We start from the raw sequence: 20,962 nt of genomic DNA, 5'->3' as shown, positions 1-20,962 counted from the left end.
TGGCCCAGGATACTGTTGACCAAATGAGAATTTTTTCAGAAATAAAGCACCAACTTGCTGCACACTTAATTTTGAATCTATAAGTGGTCCCATGGGGATGGAGAATTGAAGCAGAAAATATGTTTGCCAAGATACATACTTTTGGAATGAGTATCCATTATACTTAATGAAAATGGAGCACTTATCATAAAACACTTGTCATTTTTCACTTTGACCTTTTTGGATGACAGTGGCAAATTGGGCTGAATGCTAAAAGTGTACTCAGTGTGAAATGTGTAAACTTTTCACACACAAGCAGAACTGGAAAGTTAAATAAAATGAAACAAGTGAGATTATCTTTTTTTGGCATGGTAAGCTTTTTCAAATTTTCAATTCAGCATGATACTTCAAGGGGGAAGAAAAATCACAATGAGAGATAAAAAAAAAATCTAAATCAGAAAATACCAAGTGATCATTTGTGAAGTGGAAACATATGTTCCATATAGCTCTTGTGGTGGAATTTCTCATGTTTGTTCAGAACTTCTACGCTACCATAGTGTGCCTGCAGACAGAAGAACATTTTGTTCTGTTTTTTTGCTGGAACAATAATAATCCATCGCATGTTGATGGCATAAAACAGTTTTTATAGATTGTAGTCTATGGTCTTTTAAGATGGAAGATTATATTATTGTCATGGCTCAGGTCTCACCCATGCATTAATTTCCTTTTTCATTTGAGAGAAACATGCTTTGCTGATTGAAGGCAAACACCTAATGATGAGATTAATTCTGATGTTGTGGTGCCATAGATCATCTACCACTGTAAAATTCATGAAGACACTGTAAAATCTTTTTCTTTCTCTTGATTTTTCAGCAATGTAAAAAAAAGCTGCAAGTTTTTATTTAATTTTCAAGTTTATTTTTTTAAAAAATCAGTTTTGCCCTAAACAATCAAAGCTATTAACCATTTTATAAGACGAGATCTGCATCTACCTGAAATCTTTCCTCTAACAGCAATTGAAATTTAAGGTCCACAGCTGCTGTTTTCACCAATAGCTGAGCTGTATTTTTGTGCAGTGTTTCACTTGTGATATTTTCTAAGTACTTATTCACGTGATGAAACTTTCAGCCATCTAGCAGAACAGCCAAAGTCTGGTGACACATTGCTAATCATGAACTAGAATCTGAAACCACTAATGAGTGTACTATTCCAATCCAGTGAGCAGAATAAATTAATTCCAATAACTGTTGCAGAAATTAACCAGAAAATAATAATCCTACAGGATTATCACAAAGTATGGGTTTTTTTGGTTGGTTGGTTGGTTGGTTGGTTTTTTTTTTTTGTACAAATCATTTTATTTAATATACCAGGCCAACATGGTTTCCAGTCTGTTCTGCTCTGGTATCCAGATATGCTCTGATCTGCTAATCAGGTTTACAATCCCTTAAGCAATAGATAGAAAATTATATGGGAGAGGATAAGAAAAAAGCAGTGATCAGAGAGCGTTGTCCTACTGTGCATAGACTGCTCTGGGGAGGAGGAAAGGAGCTGACAGCTGTTCTTGCTGTTTGACCAGCAGCAAGAAAACAGATTCATATTTAATGGACCTGAATGTTTTATCTATGAAAGAGGGGCAAATATTGTGTAATTATTTTAATGTAAAAGAACCAGAAATGGGCCTGAATTGCCTAATTTGGTTCAGATGCAGGTTTCCATTAAAATCCGAGTATTTTAGAAATGTGACCAAATGAACACTCCATCTGTAATCAGAATCCAACATGGAAGGACTGATTTTATCAAGTGTGTGTGTTCTTTTGTCATATTACTGGATAGATAACTTTTGTATCACTACACGGAATATCGGAATCAGAGACTGTGTAAGAAGAGATTAATGCCATAAGTAACAATCCTCAAAACACAAGCATGAAAACTTTATGCAACCATTACTACATTTAGCATAGAGATTGTAAAAAAAGGCAGTAATTAATTACTGAAACTACTGCTTGTAGTGCAGCATCTTTGTTCATACATTATAGAACATCAAATCTACATTAGATTTCTTCCAATTCCAATACCATTTTTTGGTAACAGCCTCTTTACAACTTTCCAAACAACAAAAGGTGGTTGGTGAGAGAAATACTGATTGATCTCTCCATCTACTATTGCTTACAAAATCAAGCTAGAAGTTAACATGTGCCCTGCTTATGCTGTTGAATTCTGTGGCATGGAGAGATCCCAGGGTAGGCACAGACGTGGGTAGTCTCTATTTTTGCTCAGTGTTATTCAAGAGACACTAGAGAACCCATGAAACTGTACAAAAGCACAAAAGAAGCTGTTCTTCCATGGCTGTGGTGTCTGCTGAATCCAGCATAATCCCTTGGACAGGAGAATGTTCTTGTTCTCCCATTTGAGCGAACACCATCAGGCTGGCTGCAGAGATTTCCCTGGGTTATTCCAGAAAAAGCTGTGACCAAATCTTTCTTTATATTTCATATTGAATTCATGTCATATGCCCAATATGGTAGATTTGGCTTGGTTTATTCAGAATCATAGAATAGTTTGAGTTAGAAGGGACATTTAAAAGTAATCAAGTCAAACCTGCCTGCAGGAAGCAGGAACATCTTGAACATCTTCAGGTCGCTCAAAGCCCTGTCCAACCTGACCTTGAAAGTTTTTAGGGATGGAGCATTTACCACCTCTCTGGGCAACCTGGGCCAGTGTTTCACTGCTCTCATTGTACAAAATTTCTTTATCTAGTGTGAAACATCACAGAAGATTGTAACTCCTTATAGTCCCTCATTTTCAGTGACTGATGGTTCTCTTTGGGGTAAGGGAAAGGAAGAAGAAAGGATTTGGCATAAAGCTTTATGTACTTTGTGAACTCTGAAATCTGTGTAATAAAATCATGGAAGAATTTAAAGACAAAAACTCAAGGAAGATTCAGACAAGCTGCTAGCAGATACATTATCACAAACTTGTTAAATCATATTTTCTTTGCAGTGACTTCAGGCTAAAATGACTGTGTTAAGATTGTTCTGATCTTAAAGCTTCTGGAGTGGCATTCAGCAGTTTGTTTCATTAGTCTAACTCATCTTTTGTCATTGTTAAGGCTAATTGTTCTTTCTATAAACAGTCATATTGTTACTCAGAAGTAAATCACTGACTTTCTTCTTAATCTAGACATCCTTCATTTATTTGAGGTAACATTCACATTTCCTCACCTCTCTTTTTAATCCTGCTATCTTACAGATTGAAAAAGATCGGTAAGATTTACCTTACATTATTTCTTCAAATGCTTTTCTTATCTTTATGGTCTAAAGTTCCTTAATCTCTTCTGTGCTGAATAGCATGCTACTGCAAGTGTGTATATAGGAAGATAGGTAAATTGGGAGTACTCTATCTCTACTTGAAGACCTAATACGTGTCAATAACATGATATAGGTGCTCTCACCTGTTGTCATGCAGTTTTATTATGTGCATTTTCCTACTTTAAATAGAAACATCAATGGTTGTCAGCATCCTTTTGACCTTTTGTAGGCAAATTTCATGCTACCTTCTCTTTAGGCTCACAATACATTGTCTGTGTTTCTTCCAGATAATTAACAGATATGTTAAAATACAGGTCCAAAGTCAAACCTCTGCCTTCACATTATCATTCAACTGACTGTCTTCCTGTGGGAAATTGTACATATATCTGGAACATACCATCTCTTCACTACTAAGATAGTGTGTCAAAGGGTTTACTGAAAACCATAACTTTTATTTCTTAATACTGTAACTACATAAAAATGGTCTGGAAGGATTTGGCCTAGAACCCTCTACTGAGGTTTTTTTCCTTCTAATTGTAATTTCAATTTCTGTTTCCTTTGGGGATAGAAAGGGAGGCAATGTGGTGGGGAGGGAAACGAGCTTCTGTGATATAACCCTCAAAGTTTTCTCCATTACGAAGCCTGGCTTTGTCTGCAAGGAGATAATTAGCCCAACCAGGGTCTCAGCCTGGTACAACTGTGAATAATTTCTCGTGTAGACCCCCAGCCATTTTAATATATTTAGTTTCTGTTTTCACAGTTCAAATAAAGAACTTGGTACTCTGTCAATACAGATTTATCCCCACTAAGTTTCTTCCAGAATCCAGTAACTGAGATATTTTTGATTATTTTTTTCTTTTACATTGTTGGTTCCAAAACTTTTACCTATGATGTTTCCATCTGGGAGCTGTGGCTTAGGTGGGCTTGCTGATGCTGATTACTGTGATGCCTTTGATGCATCTTCTAGTCTTTGTGTTGTTCAGGATTTGCAGTCTGATCACCTCCTAAGCTCTGTATTTTCAGTATATTTTCCTGTGTTACTAAATTCCCAGTCAATCTGCTCCTTATGCTGCTGTTACATCTTTTGGATTCTGTTGCCATTTTGTCCACAGCTGCTCATCTAGTTTATTTATTCCAGACTACTACATACATTAATTGACTTCTCTGGAGTTGTAAGTAAGGTGAAAATGCTTTTCCATACCAATGATATCTGTGTATTTATTATTCTGGATAGATCAGAAAACCTCTGTTGCAGCTATGTGGCTATTTAATGGAAACCAGAACTGTCACTGTAAAGACCATGGTAAATGCACTTGGCTGAATGAAAGGCTGATTCTTCTTCCTCTCTAAAGAAAGTGCTTCTTGCATCTTGCCATCTGTACATTTGACAAGGGGTGATTATAATGGAAAAGCAGCTGTATGCCATCCTCTTCCAAAGCAACAGAGATTGGAAGTGTGTCAGGCAGCAGAGACAATACTCGCTGGGAGTATTGGTATCAGTTCCTACATCAAGGCTCTTGTTTGTTAAAAGAAAGGCTACAGATCCATCTCTTGATGGGAGCACCTTGTTAGTCTTAGACAACACTATGATTTCCTTACCAGGATATTAGCTAGAAACAGGATGTGAGGTTTGCATTTCTTCAACACAGATATCAAAACTTACAGAGGTATTACCATTTGATGCATCTTATTTTCCATTTCTAGTCCTGTCTCTCTAATTCTTACAAGCATGTCATTCAGGTAGTATTTAAATGATTTATTTTTTTTCTTTATAGTTAGATCATCTGCATTTAAAACAGTTAATTGTTGCAAATTACCATTTCATATATAAAATCTGTTGGTTATCTTCTTTCAAAGTGATTTGATTTGCCCGTTATGTTTTTACACAATGCAAATGAGCACTGGCTGTGGGTTTAGAATGCAGTCATAATTGAAGCCTAGACATTTCTGACCTAGCTTTAAATCACAGAGATGCTGTGAGCGTAGAGTCTGTACACCTAAGTACATGACAGCATAACTCACATAAATAGAACTACCTCTAATTTTGTAATCAGACTGTTGTTATTGTGAGCATTAATAAAGCAGTTTCCCCCTTGAAACTGTTTATACAGATTTATTCACTTTGTTTGTTTTGATTTTGGGGGGTTTGTTTGGTTGTTTTTTTTAGTAAATGTGAACCGACATTGCTAACCTCTGCATATTTAGATGAGGGTTTTTTTCTGAACACAGACTTTTAAAAAATATACCAAGTGTGTTTTAAAAACAGTGAGTAATTCTTTACTCAGTAGTCTTTGGATTACGTAAGGTATTCAGTCAGCACACCTGAAAGTTATAGTGCCTTGTTCTTACACAGTGCCAAGTCACAAACAAGTAAAACTGTCAAACTAATGGTGGGGTTTTATCAGAAGTTTGGGTACTAAGTAGAGAACACAAAACTTTAATATGATAATGAGACTAAACAGCATATTAATAGACTTGAATCACAATAGAAATGTTCTCTTGAAGAATGAATGTAGGGCTTAACAAGCTAAAAAGGTTTAAACAAATACAGTATTTTTGCAATTCATTGCCCTCCTGACCCACTGTTGTTATATCCAAATTAGCACACAGTTGCTAAAGGAGATGAGATGGCAAAGAAAGAACAAATAAAAAATTAAACTGTTCTCAGCTGCACTTAATGTGGTAACTTTTTTGCCCTCTGATTTACTGCTGCCTTGCCTCTAGCCTTTTTAGTTCACAGTAATATTTGTTCATTTCTACCTCAAGAAATCATACAGTGCACCTCTAGTGAGGAGGAAATATTGCAAAGGTAACTAAAAGCAGTCAGTATTTATTACATAGAACTGAAACTTACATGCTATGTGGTAAATGTATTTCTAGTATAAAACATAAGTGAACATGTAAAGCATGTTTGCAACAAGATGGAAAAGCTTTTGGAAAAAGGGAGGAATTTTTAAATGGCTGTATGCACAAACTTGATAAACTGAATAAGATTTTAAAACACTACATGAAGCTCTTAAAATTTCTTATCAAAGAACTACTTGCATATGAAGCAACTGTCAGCAATGCAGAGAGTGCCCAACCATCCTCTTAGTGTTATGTTGAAACCAGAGGTTTGGTAGAAGTGAAATTTGAGGAAGTTCCAGTTGTAGCCTGCAGCACTTTGCAGAAGCAGTCAGAAGGTGATTTATTTCCATGATCTGTAGTGGTATTCCACATGACATCTGAATAAAGGTCAAGTCAACTGCGTGAGGTTTTCTTTCTGCAGCCATGCTTCTTCCAATGCCATGTTTAGTTATTGTTAATGTCGGTGTGTGCACACTCCAGAGCATGTTATCCCTTTTGCTTTTGTAGTGCATCCACAAACCTGCTGTCCACCTGTGTCCCTGAATGAAACACATTTTTGGTTGCAAGAAAGAATGAATTAATGCAGTTAATACCATTATTTCAATTTGGGGGGAAATAAGGCACAAAAAAGGCAAATTATGTACAGTGGAGTTGAAGAAATGTATGCAGCTGCAGTCCAGAAGCTGGGTCTGTCTAGTGAATTTAGTGAATTGATTTGCCAAAGCAGACCAGCTCTAAAGAGATTGTCATGGCCATGAATCAGTCAACTTCTATCCAAAAAGTGGTAACTCTAAATGTTATGTACTAGGGCATCTAAACTTCTTGTGCTCATGAATCTTGAGATCACTGGATTGTGCACTCTAGGGTGGCACAAGTGGTAAAAATATTATAATGTAGGTGACAGTTTGACAACCGCTTTGCATTTTTTATACCATCTAAAATGATTTGGTTTGGTTTCTTTTTGCAGATAGCAATGCATTGTTTTGTCTATTTTAGGGGAAATCAATTTCAGATGATCCAAAAGTCATATCAGAAGTGTTTCCATAATCAGAATTATAGTATTCCAAACTGGTAAGAGGAGGATACATACATTCAATCCCTCCTATAGTTTTTGCCCATCTTCGGTCTTTTGGTAGCTATTAATTACAATGCTTTACCTTTGTTGTGGTTTGCTCTTGAGGCTGTAAGATTAGCCAGACTGAAATACTCTGCATGTGGAAAAATAGAGACACATCAGGAGTTAGATTCTCCCATAATAAAAAATTTAGGAGGTGGGTAGGATTATTCCTAATTTTAGATGTGTGTCTATGAACACAGATATATATATCCTCTTTATCCATATCTCTGTCTCTATCTATATCTCTTTACTCCTTAGATACTACTTTTTAGAATCTCTCTGTAATTATATAAGGTTCTATTAAAGCACAGAAGTCTAAATCTTGTTTATTCTTATGTTTCTATTCCTCTTTTTAGGAGCAAGAGAAACTAAGTTAATTTTTCTTGCCTACCAAATAAACTTCTCATTAAACTAAATATATCTTAAAGCTATGTACTAAAAACTCTGCATATCTGTCCTTGCTCATGTCCTCAAATTAAACTCAGCTTTCTGGTAATGTGGTTGTCAGAAACTTAATGCTTTTGTACTGTCCTGAAGGATGCAACAATAAAAGTCAAAGAGCCAAAATCAACATGATAATTTTCATGTAATGTTTCATTTGGACCACTTTCTATCCATGTATTTGTGGTTGAAATTACAAAGGTTCCTTCAGGTAACAGAAATAAAGGTCTTCAGAAATGGAAGATTTTAGCTTACGTTTTACTAAATGGAATTCTGAGGTTTGATACTTTCGAGCCATAGCAGTTTTGGGTAGGAAAAGTGTCTTTATACAAGTTTCAATTTTTGCATGGAAGGTCTTTTGTTTATTAAAGTGTATGATAAAGTAGCCACACAAGAAGATCCAAAAGCCTATTCCATACAAGTATTGTTTGAAGGGAGCTAGCTGCTGGGGGGAAGGATTCTTCAGCTATTATTTCTTCTTCCTTTTTGTAATATGATTTGTGTATAATATATAATAATTTACAGTTTAAAAATAAGCCTATATTTGGTCTCATTAACTCATTAATAGCTTTCTCAGTTGTGAGTAGATCACCCTTCTTGAAATGCATCTTATGAAACTTTTATAACATTAAGCATAATCATGTTTAACATAAACACCTACCATGTTTGCATGTTAGTAAACTTTTGTTCTCATATTTCCATAAAATTCTGTCAAGAACAAACAAACCAACCCCCAAAACCCAAACCGTCAGTCTTTTTTCCTTCATTTTAAATGTGTTCTGAAATTGTCCTACCTAGTATAATTATATGTATGTGTGTGTATATACATTGCTATAGAACTATAACATGTTTAACTAATCAAACACCAGTTTGGTTTAAATTTCCAAGCACAAAAGGCTAATCAAAGAGGAAAATAGAATCCCATTTTTATTTTCTCTAGTATTAATGCATGTACAAAACCAATTTAAGCATAGTACAGAATTTGCAATGGTACATAATATTGGTGTACGTTTTGCATACACAGAAATTTACTTAGAAACAAATCGGAAATGACTAACCATTTCTTGACCACAAAGTTTCTTCCTTCTTGTCACTCATTTTTTAAACAAGTTACAAAAGATTAGACTCTCCCCTAAACAGGAGACTATCGGCATACAAGTAAATCATGCAGCAATGTTCCAAGGCCAGGTTGGATGAGGCCTTAAGCAGACAGGTCTAGTTGTGAGGCATCCATGCCCACGGCAAGGAGGTTGGGGTAGATGATCTCTGAAGTCCATTCTAGCTTAAACCATTCAGTGATTCTGTGAATTTCACCAATGGCCAGGCAGTCCCTCCTAGCTAACTCCCTCCCATTTATATACTGGGCATGACATCACAAGGTATGGAATATCCCTTTAGGTCAGCTGTCCTGCTTGTGTCACTTGCCAGCTTCTTTTGCCCCTCCACCCTTCTCTTGACAAGGCATAGGAAGCTGAAAAATCCTTGGCTTTGTGTAAACACTACTTAGCAACAACTAAAACATCATTGTTCTCCCAATTAATACAAAACAAAGTGCTGTACCAGCTAGTAGGAAGAAAATTAACTGTCCCAGCTGAAACCAGGACACCTCCTTATGTGTGTGTGCATTAATCATAGGTTTGGGTTGAAAGTCTCATTGAGAAGAAATAATTTGAAAACATGACTAACATTAATATTTATTTAAATCCCATTAAATTAATGTATCTGCTTAAGTAAAGTGAGAAGCCCATTTCCTGACTCACATATCTGTCTACTTTTTATGTGTATTCGCTACACTAGAATGAAAATTACATGTACAACATCAAAGCCATACTTTATTCCTTCCACTTTACTAGAAATTGCATTGGACTGAATTATCTCATCCCAAAGTGAAATGTAGGAAGATGTTTTTCTGCAGAACCACAGTGTATTCTTTATTCTTCTTCCTTGTTTGGCAAGGGTGATTTATCTACCTTTACTCCAAAAAACCCCAGGGATGTTTTTGTGATATTTTAGAAGATGTTCAAGCTGAGAACAGAGCACCAGTAGACCATTTCCCTGCTTTCTTATTCTATGCTGTATTTCAAACAGTAGTCCTGATTTTACCTAGTTCATTTGTAGGCTTTTGGTTTAGAACACTGTGTTTTGTGCAGCAGTTCATATTTCATGAGTTTTATTCAAGTGTCATAAAAATAAAGATATTTTAGTCTCTCATTCTATGTGGGCACTTACTCTGCAATGTCTTAGGTAGGGAGAGGTGTGTAACGAACAGATGCTGAAGAAAAGCATATTTTCAACCACTTCTCCAGAGTCCTACAGTACAAGGTTATTGATGTGTTATTAAAGGTAACGATCAAGAAATCACATGCATCGGAGGGTAAAAGTGGATGCCTAGAGATCGAATTACAAGTAGCTAGAGCAGTGTTCAAGCTCCATGTTCAGACCTCTGAGTTCTCTCACCACCTCTTTTTCAATTCTTAATGGTCTTGTAGTTATTTTGCTTGCATTTTGGGGCTTTAAAAAGCTTAAGAACCTAAAGAAAATTCTTAATTAATTTGCTGTGTTTCTCGGAGATTTCTGACCTGAAACCAAACAAAGTAATCTGAAATTATAAATTACTGTCCTGTAACTGCATGCTTTGCAGCCTGACCCACGTCTTAGCCATATAGTGCAATCTGAGCCAACACATGCTAACATGGCCTCAAACAGTGCTGCAATGCTGGCAATAAACACAGCTCTGTACAATTTCTTAAGGACATTGTTTCCCATATGGTTATTTTGAAATACTATGGTGCTTCATAAGTTCATGTAGCTTTATCTCAGCGGGCTTGCTTATCAAGGCAAAAATGTCAGTATAGCTTCAGGCAGGTGCCATTTAAAAATCATTAATTCCTTTTTCTTTCAGAGTGAACATAGAAGCAGCTTATAAAGGACTACCTACCTTCTACACATTACCTTGTGTAGTCAGTGCAATCTTCAGAGATCAGTGGTTCCTAATCAATAACTCAAACCTTGCTGTTGGGGTGGAAGATCCCTATTACATGTAAAGTGCACTTTGTATTTCCACCTAATCTTGCCAGTCTTACTGTGGCTAAACAGGAACAGGATGTTATTGGTTTTCCAAGCATAGCTCAGCTGCTAAGGGGTGGGAAGCTATGCTACAGATAGTAGTAAGGTTTTCATCTGTAACAAATTAATATGTCTAGGCATGCTGTATTGGTCTTCATAGTGAAAGGGATCTTTATGTCTGTCTTCAGTTACAAAGAATGTTATTTCATAGGACCTGTAAATGCTGAGACTTAATCTCAGGTGTTAATCTTTGTAATAGATTTGGTACTTCTGTTGTCCCTTTATGGTTTGGTTAATCAGATTTTGCTTTTGTCTAATGCCAGCCCTACCTAAAAAAAAAAAAAAAAAAGGATATTTCTTTTGAATTTAAAATTATTTTGTTTCACCAGATATTTCCATCAGAAATTCCAGACCTACCATCTATCTTATCCATAGCTGCTGAGCCATTCTGCCATAAAATGAGCCATCAGTACCTGCCTCTAAATGAAGTTTATAAGTGAAAATGAACAGTATAGGAGGAAAGAGAGGTGTCAATATTACATCTTTTCAGTTCATCAATACAAGTTTTTCTCCTATGATGAAACAGTAGAGCATAATCACCAAGATGCTGTTTTATTCCTTGTTAGTAGTTTCAGAGATCTGGTCATCCTTAGAGGATTCCTACCGTACATATCTATCTATCTATCTATCTATCTGCGCGCGTGTGTGTATGTACATGTGTGGGAGTTGTAATTTCCTTGTATTTTACAATTGCTAATGTATTATTGTAAGAGGAATTCCTTAAGAAAGCCATCATTTTGGAGTTTGTAGGTAGCAGAAGAATATATAATGGTAACATTTCTACATTTTCCTTTCTATTCCCTTTGTTTGAGGGCATCATAAATGACATGACCTCTGTCAAAGCTCCAGAGTCAGCTTTTCTTCCAGTCGACCTGGACCTATATGTGAATATCATTTGCATCATATATTTTGTCATCCACCTTTAAGACTGATTATTAAAAAAAACATCTTCTTGCATGGTTACTGAGATCTGGTCATTTCTTTTCCACTTTTGCTGTCACCTTTTATTTCCATGGTACTTGCTGCTGCTTTTTCTTCATCTTCATCCTCCCTTCCTTTTTTGTCCCTGGGAATTTCCCCATTAAGTTTGAACTCCCCTGTTCACCATAAGGAGTCCAGTTCTATGGTTGAACAATCCTTCAGCACTAAGAGATCTTTTTAACCTTCTTCCACCTCCTTTTGAATCCACTTTTACACTTACTTTCCCCCCAAATAATTTTAACAATTGTTTTCATATCATCATATCTTCCTTGGTCAAGTGACCAGTTGGAAAAAATACATTTACATCACAACCTTATGTTACCTTGAGGAGCAGAGCAAGGCAGTAATGGGACCTCTGAAGCCAGAATATTCTTATGCTAATTGTTGGCTTAGAGGTCCCTATACCTTTTAATTAGATGTCCTATTATTACCCTAGAGTGCTTTAATTTTAAATGAAAGATAATAGCTGCCTTATCTCTAAGGAAACTGGTCTTGATTTTATTAACTTACAGGACAGAAGAATAATTGGCACATATCATTGTCCAGAAATGTATTCAACAAAGGTATCTTTCATTGTTTTCTAATGTTTTTATCCTCAGAGACTTACAATTCAGCTCCTGACCACTTATGGTCATTAAAGATCCCATGGCACTTTTTTATAGCGTGATCATCTCAATCCCAAGCATCTGGCCAAATATCAATTTATGTAACTGTTCTGCTTACCTAACATTCCCCACCACCGCTCACCCACCCCATAGTTTCAATTGGCCATTCTCCATTTCCTTGATTAAAATATAGTGTATTGTTCTGCACTGTCAGTCACCACATTTCGCCTCAGAGGTGATTGTGCTTCACTGGGAAGTGAAGTGGTTCCTCTTTCTAATGCTTGTAAAGCGCTTTGGGATCCTTTTGATTGGGCGGTGCTGTGTACAAGAAACCTAATTCATTAACATTCTGTCTCAGGCTTTACTCAGTTACAAAGGCATGTTTGATTTAGAGTTGGGCGAACCTGCTTAGTACAAGTAACACTCCCAGCTCTCTCTAATCTGCCAAGGAGCCTTTTGTCAAAGGTTGAGAAGTAAGGTTAATTTATTTCTGTTTTGTTGGAGGGGGTTCTGATGTTGTTTGTCTCTTTGATTTTTACGTACATTTGTACTTCTAAATTGGAACTTTGGGAATTCCTCAGATTGGGAATTCAAAATATCTTAGAAAATGTAGTTCTTGTTAAGACCAATCCACTGTTTCAGGTGCAGGAGATTGAAATGAATGTTCAAGAAGCACCTGAAAGTTACTTTGCTTACCTGGCTGTCCTAACACTTGAAGGTTCGCCCATCGCTAACTTTTATTGTATCTTGCATTACTACTTCTGAAAAGTTCTTGGAATATTGCAAAGTGCTGTGCTCCAACTCTCATATCAGTGTGACTTGTGCAGAAGACGGCACTTTGCCCTAGAAGATAACTCAGAATACTGCTAAATGTTTTTTTCTGCCCAGCATCACTAATCTTGCTAACTACTACCAAGATTAACAGATAAATGCAGCAGTTTGCTGCATTAAGAAATTTACTGAAATGCAGGCAAAAGTGATAAAAGAACCAAAGCAAGATGTTAACTGAAGGACTGATGTCAGTAAAACGTGTCTGTATCTAACTCTAGTAGGCTACAGTAACTTCTCTTGCATTTGTGTTGCATTGAAAGTACACCAGCGTGTACAGAGCACTCAAATTTCTAATATCATTGCAGATCAAAAGGATAAAATGTTTATAGTAAAATCATCCTAAGAAGATTTAAGATGTGAACAAATTTATTGGCACTAAAATCTTCCCAAAGATAGTATCTTAGAGTGCACAACATGGAGGCTAAACCCACTCTGTGTTAGTGGATGTTATGTCAAACTTCTCTGATGTCATGGGAACTAAAATTTCTATTATTTTCTTAAGGCTGTGTGCAACTATGGAGAATGTAGTTTGCAAATGGCTTTGCACCCCTCATGTAAGATATTTCCCCTGTATGTTTTTAGACATTCTTGGGATCAATGAATGCCAAATGCCTATAATTGCCTGTATTTTCAGGATACTGATATAACAAAAATTACACCATTGTTGTCTAACCCCCAAAAATCACATAAGAATTTTCTAAATAACTGCACTCATTATAAGAAAATGTTTGAAAGTTATTTCAAGAAGTTTCATCCATCTATTTGAAAGTTTTTGCATATGTTTGGTTTTGTTTGTAGTGCAACAGCTGAATGCTCTGTTTCTCCTTTAGTTTTGTCTAATGCAGATGAGAACTGATTTCATAGCCTTCTGGCTAGGACACAATGTTTCCTCAGTATGTTCCATATCAAACTGCAGAGTTTTTAAACGAATTTTTCTTGGGTTTCAGGTCAACTTTCACATTTTTTCAGTGCTTCTCAGAAAAGTTTGATTTCCCTAACGTGCTAGAAAATTCAAAAATTTCATATGGCTTTGATGGAAAGCAAGCAAAAATAGTTGAATTTGGCTGCTTTTCATTGAGTCATTACATTTAATCTTAAACTAAAATAAAATGCAACTGGAGGGGTGCAAACTCACATAGACTGGAAAAAAAAAGAGAAAAAAGAGAAGGAAATCTGGCATCTCAGCAATGCCAGTTTTTATGCATCTCTTGAACAGATGTAATCACTCAAATGGCAGTTGTTCAATAGGTCTAAAGTGCTTTTGTGAGTATCCAACTTCCCATTTCATGTTACTGTGAGTGGATACTACTGAAAAGCAACTGTTTTCAACCCTGTTCTCTCAGGATGCCATGAAAAATAATTACACAGGGTTTTTTTTTTTTAATAACTTTCACAGCTTATGGCAAATACAGTGTTATATTGGGTAGTGCAGCCACGTACCTACAGCTGACTGCTGGCTTCTGAGTATTAGAATAGACTAATGCCATATTATTGTTTAGAAATTCACAAAAGTCACAGTTTGTGCACTTTCAGTAATAATTATGTGCGTGATAAACGAATAATGTGGCTGAATTATTCTTAAAGGAGCTCCGGGACAGTTTATTCTCTTAATTGTCCTGAAGTATATCTGCACTACCATCACTAAGTCACTGTACTTAATTAGCTCCTCGTTACCTATTATTGCTTATAAAATATTTTTATTTAATTATACTCTGAAATCATGCTATTCCATATATATGCTTATAGGGAAGGGTGAGGATAATTAGAACTTCCTAAATAACCTTATATTTGTTTTGTTTAAATAGATTATTTTGAAGATTATTTTGAAGTTTTTCTGCTATACTTCAGATTTACTCCAGATTGCTTAAGGGTAGAATTTAGTTCCTCATTTTTGAAACCCTCTTGATTGTCCAAAGAGTTTCTTTGCAACGTTACATGAAAATTGTTTTCACTGAATTGCCTTTCAAATAAATAAATGAAGTAACTGAAAGTACCCATTGAAACAACTGTTCAGTTGATGCGATTACACTCTGTATATGTTTTTCCTTGCTTGAAATTGCAGATCTCTGCTATTCCTGCATTCAGGTCTACACGGCATGCACTGTATTTATGAAATTCCTTAGCACTGCAGAATGGAGTTTCCACGTGTTAGACTATGTCAGTGCCTTTCCCCAAGTAACCAAAAATGCTGGCTGGAATATGGGGATAAAAATGAAAATTTGCATTCTCTTGTGGAGTGCTCTGGGCCTCATTATATGGAGGCAGAGAGACCTTTGTCAGAGCAGAAGCTTTCATTTGAAAGAATAAAAATGAAAACAAAGCAGAATCTTTTCAATTTGCTTTCCCTCCAAAACCCACCAAAAGTTCAATATTTGCCACAGATATCCTACCCAGTAGCAGAATCCCACCTTCAGGAGCTGACCATGTGCTGCATTTCCAGATACTACTTCTGGTCACAGAACATGGGATCTAGGGAAATACAATTCTTTCCATCGTACTATCTGGCCCTATAGCTCCCTGAGTTCACAAAGAAATGGCAATAAATACAGTCATGGCTATGCTTGAAGTCTTTTAGACAGGCTGACATCCAATGAATTAGTCATGTTAGATCTGCCCTTTGTCAGCATGGCTTCCGTTTGCAATTGATTCGGCTTCTTTTTTTCTCCTGTTAAATCTGCTTTCTTATTTTTTACAGATGGATCCACATGAAAACATTTTGTTGAGCACACTTGAAATTAAAAATGAGATGGCTGCCTCCGAGGCTGTGATGGGGCTTGGGGACCCTAGAAGCACTATGCTGGCGTATGACACTTCAAGCATCCAGTACCGGAAAGCTGGCTTACCCAGACACAGCTTTGGCCGCAATGCCCTGGAGCGACATGTGGCACAGAAGAAAAGTAGGCTACGGAGGCGTGCATCTCAACTGAAAATTACCATTCCTGACTTGACTGATGTAAATGCCATAGATCGATGGTCTCGCATATTCTTCCCTGTTGTTTTTTCCTTCTTCAATATTGTCTATTGGCTTTACTATGTGAACTAAGAAACAAAGCCACGCGGGAAGAAAGAACTGGATTTCTCTTCAAATCGGTTGTACAGCCAAAAGTGGGACTTAGAAAAATTCTATTCAGGACAAAAAGTTATTTTAAAACACCTTAGTTGCTGGCCCACTCTATGGTCTGTTCTTAAAACGTTTTGGTTGTATCTGCTAAATCACAAATATGTTAAGTTGCAGTATGGACATATCCCCTTATCAAAATACAAGTGCATTTTGAGTGTGAAGGCAAATTAGATTTTGACAATCACTTCTGTCTCATCGTCCCTCACGCTCTTTTTTTTTTAATGACCGTCTGAGTTTAGTGATACAAATTATAGAGCGGCGTTTGAGAAACAAGTTGTAGTTTCAACAGCAGTCCATACCATTCCCAGAGAAACTGCACACCTGAGACATGCATCTACGCTTAAGGGAGTGTACAAAGTTGTTATCATGCTTATGAAACACATACACTTACCTTTTAAACATGTAAACTTGAAAACAAGTAGTGCCTATCATCTTTCCAGGATGATGATGGTCAGAGGTTTCCCAACCATATTCAGGTATTTCCTGTTTTTTTATTGGAAGACCTAAACCTTTGACTGATAATATTAGGGTTGGGTGTTTGCACAGAAGCTGAAGCAAAAAGCACTAGTTCTGTTTGGATTATGAGAGAACGTATGCTGACAGTCACAACGCCACTAGTTGTGATCGATAGAGGAATGTAGCAATGGTATAAAAGGGCATCAACTCTGATCAGGTAGAGGTGCTGCTGGATTGTGTTGGGGAAAAGAAATCTGTTCAAAGTGCCAAAGTTGGCTGGCCAAATAGTCATTCTCTAGGTGGCTGAAGTAAGCCAATGGTGCCCTGCATTTCCAAGGTGGAGAAAGCAAGAGAGCAATTATAAAACACAGAGCCAAGAAGAGAGAAGGCTACATATATGTAAAAGTGTGTGTATATATATATATGTATACACATATATCTATATACTGTGAAAATGAATGTTGTCAGTTATAGTGTGTACCCAAGTCTGAAATACTCATGTGGAGTTCTGTGATTTCTTCCACGTTTGCAATCTTTCCAGTTATGCTTGCTACTGTTATTATGTTTAACACCTTACATCCAGTTTGATTAAAGGTATCATACCTCTTTCAGCAGTAAAGATCCAAGCATATGTATTTCAGTACAAAAAATTCTTACAGGGTATTTTCTCAGTCTGGATTAGGCAATGCCTGTTCACTTTTTTGGTTTTTTATTACTTTTTTTTTTTTTCTTAATGCACTTTTTTAAAGGGAAAATTTTGGTAGCCATCACTTTAAGAGTTTAATTACATTCTTGAATGTTTCCTTCTTTAGGAAGGAAATTCCATGCAAAAAAACTAGCAAATTGGAGTTTTGCTTTGGGAAACTTTTTAAAATAAATGTGGGCTTTGGGGGATTTTTGACATTCCAGAGAGCTTTATCTTTTAGGCAAAATCGAATAGACAAACCCCAGAATTTTATAGGCAATGCAGAGCTTTATGTTTTGTCCATTGTGGAAACTTTTTCTGTAAAGGAAAAGAAGAAATTCACAAGAACTATATATAAAGTATACATTCCTGATGGCTTTTACTAAATTAGATCCCCAATATTGTTTGGCACTAAATATTTCATAATGCAAAAACCACATCTGTTGTATCTATGCTACCTCTCATCTGTGTACAAATTTCTAAAAGAAACTAGAATCCAAGTATCTTCCAAACAGTAAAGGAATTTCTTCAGGCAGATACTGTTTCCCCATATCAGTGTTCCTTTGGCAATACTTTAAGACAGTTCTTAAGAATATTTTTCATAAAATATTATATCTCTATTTTTTGTTCTTGCTTTAAAAGAGGAATTTTCTTACAAGATTCTATGTTTCTTTTTTCCCCTATATGACAGTGAATGACAGTGCTAGGAGGAAGACAGTTCTGGGAACCAACAGGCCAATTTTCTGACTTTGTTTTGAGCATATTACATGCTTATTTCTGCTTCAAATGGGAGAGAATAGTTTGAGACTGAAATGGGATTTGCCAGGCATACACACCAGCTGTTGTTTTCAAGGGAATTGTGTGTATGTTCAGACTCTGCAATATGTAGAGACAGGCTTTCATCACATGATTAACTTTCTAAGTCAGAATGTTGCTTTTTGTTCACATTCTTAATTTCCAGCTGCATTTCCTGCATGATGCAATGAGCTTTGTGGATGCATCTGGAATTTCACCTGATAGGTATGAATCATGTTGGAATTATTTTTCTTTTTCCCCAATTCAAAGACAAGGAGCCACATCAAAATTCAGTATTTCTCTTCAAAGTCTGTTCTTTTAAAATGGTATTAATTATCATAAATAAAAGCAGTCTTACAGTGTTCTTCTGTACAAGCTTTTCTTTTATTTCACAAATTTCTGCCAATTCCTTTTTTTTTTTTTTTCTTTTCCAGAAGCGTAGTGTGACTACAGGGAGTTCACAGCCTGTTTGTGGTTGATACATGACAAATATAAAACCTTACAGAGAATGTGTTGACTCTCTGCTTTGGTTTACCACATCAGCTATTAGGAAAACCACAGAGATTGAATCCTAGAACTGCACATTAATTTATCTGAAGTTACAGTACAAGCCATAATACTCTCTGATATTGCTATTCAGGGAGTGAAAGAAAATGTCTGGTTTCTGCTCAGGTGTCACTAGGAAAGATATATTATCTGGGGGGAAGGAGCACTTTTGCTTTTACTATGTCCTTCTGACTATTAATGTGATGTATAAAATTAGTGAAAGAAAAGGATTCTATCATTTTGTACTAAGGCTTAACACTGTGATATAAAAAGATAGGGGTGAGAAAGACTGGCGAGGCACTGTCAAGGGGAAAGTATCACTCGAGCCCAAGGTGAGCCCTTACTCCTCTTCTGAGATACTTGAGTGAAAGTGAGAAATTATGCCAACATACATGATATATGGGGTTTGCTATGTATGCTACCCTCCAGGTAAACTAAACTAAATTTGCTTTTACTTTAGAATTTACTGAGAACAAGCATTCTAGATCTTTTTAATTGTGGTAATTGTTGTTAGTTTCAATGAGCAAAATATCAAAGTTAATAATTTCGATAAACCTTGTAATATAATCCTAGTTGCACATTTTATTGTTCTATTAGACATAATAGCCAGCAATTAAGGTGTTTTTCATCTTTGTGAAATTCATGGGCAAATTATGACTATAACATGGCACAGTTTTAATGAAATCTTTGAGATCAATCTGTAAATATATACTGTACATGACTGCTAGTAAGTATGATTCACATTTTCCGAACTGAAAATTCATGCAACATATTTCTGTGTTTGCATAAGAAATGTTATGTTTCTATCCTATCACAGTTTAATGACTGGAAGAAAGACTCAAGCAATGACATTGTGACCATTTCTTTTCTCATTCCCAGGGGAGGGAAACAGAGTCTTAGATAACAGCATGTCACAGAGATCTTCAGAGAGCTTTTACATTCTAATAAAAAAGGACATAAAATGTGTATGGCACAAAAGCACAACGTGTAGAGAAAATGAGTGGTGGTCTTACAGCTGAGGGAAAAGTCCTATTTATTTCAGACAAATATGCATTAAAATTAAAGTTCAGTTGATTTTCACTTCTATAATTATTAGACTGTGTTCCAATTCTTTGCTATAACACAGTGCTAAACATATGTGAACAGATGTTGAACATTATCCAACAATATGTGCATATGGACATGTACCTAAATGTCTATATGGACATATGTGTGTGTATATATATACACATGCATTCATATGTTGGCATATTAAAGGAATAAGCTAATAATAGTTTTGTTTCTACCATCAACCAGTGTATGAATATATTTTTGAGAACAAAAGATTAATGTATTTAAAAGAACAAACAAACAAACAAACAAACAACTTACTATACAGGGTATCTGGGCATTTCTATATCAGCAGATCAATGCTTATAATTCGTATGAAGCATTGCACCGTTTGACATGATGATAGTACTGTACCTCCTAGCATCTGAAATTAGACTAGTCCTCACATTGCTTGCCTACTTCTTCTCTCTTTTTATAACAGCTTTGTCCACTAGTAAGTTTTCAAAACCAACAAAATCCTTAGGGAACCAAGAAGAAAAAAAAAAAAAGTCAAAAATATTAACTCTTTCTAGAAAATAATCTAGGGTGGGATGGCCAGGGTACAATACTATATCAGTAGTGATCATAACATTTTGCTATGTGTACATAGAACATACAATGTGAGCAACCATAACTTAAGCTGAACGTGTGTAAATATTATCAGATTTCTTAAACATTTTTAACTTCTAATTTGTACTTTATGGTAAGGCAAAAAGCTAATTCTACTTATGGTTTAGGTTAATGTGTCCTAAAAATCATGTAAATAATTAAATAAGCTGTAAATGAGCAGTCGGTAGATACAGTAATTGTTTAGTGACTTTTTTTTACTAAGTACAATAACTGCAGTGCTCTAGCAGAGTAATTTAAACACCCTTTTGCATAAACAGATTTGGATTCCAGGTATAAAAAAGTACAGAAAGTACTGTAGAGTAAAATAGCCATCACGGCAACATTACTGCTAGCACAATCGATTCTTTTGTACGGTTAGTTCAGCCAACAGAAGATAGTAGCTTGGCACTCGGTACTCAGATTAGC

General features: G+C 36.0%; 1 protein-coding gene across 2 annotated transcripts in view; it reads left to right on the top strand.

The window, feature by feature from the left end:
• The window catches only part of GABRB2 (gamma-aminobutyric acid type A receptor subunit beta2), a 132,370-nt gene extending 116,092 nt beyond the window's left edge, over positions 1-16,278 (top strand). Inside the window, exons 9-10 of one of the 2 annotated variants that reach the window (XM_054388895.1) lie at positions 12,312-12,362; positions 15,931-16,278. In XM_054388895.1, the coding sequence (XP_054244870.1) occupies positions 12,312-12,362; positions 15,931-16,278 (399 nt within the window). The remainder of the gene's footprint in view (positions 1-12,311; positions 12,363-15,930) is intronic. The other variant, XM_054388896.1, reaches the window with a different exon arrangement.
• Positions 16,279-20,962: the final 4,684 nt, after the last annotated feature.

Source organism: Indicator indicator, chromosome 18 (genome assembly GCF_027791375.1).
Source record: "Indicator indicator isolate 239-I01 chromosome 18, UM_Iind_1.1, whole genome shotgun sequence".
In the NCBI taxonomy this organism is placed as follows: domain Eukaryota; kingdom Metazoa; phylum Chordata; class Aves; order Piciformes; family Indicatoridae; genus Indicator; species Indicator indicator.
This window is presented reverse-complemented; position numbering and strand designations above follow the sequence as displayed.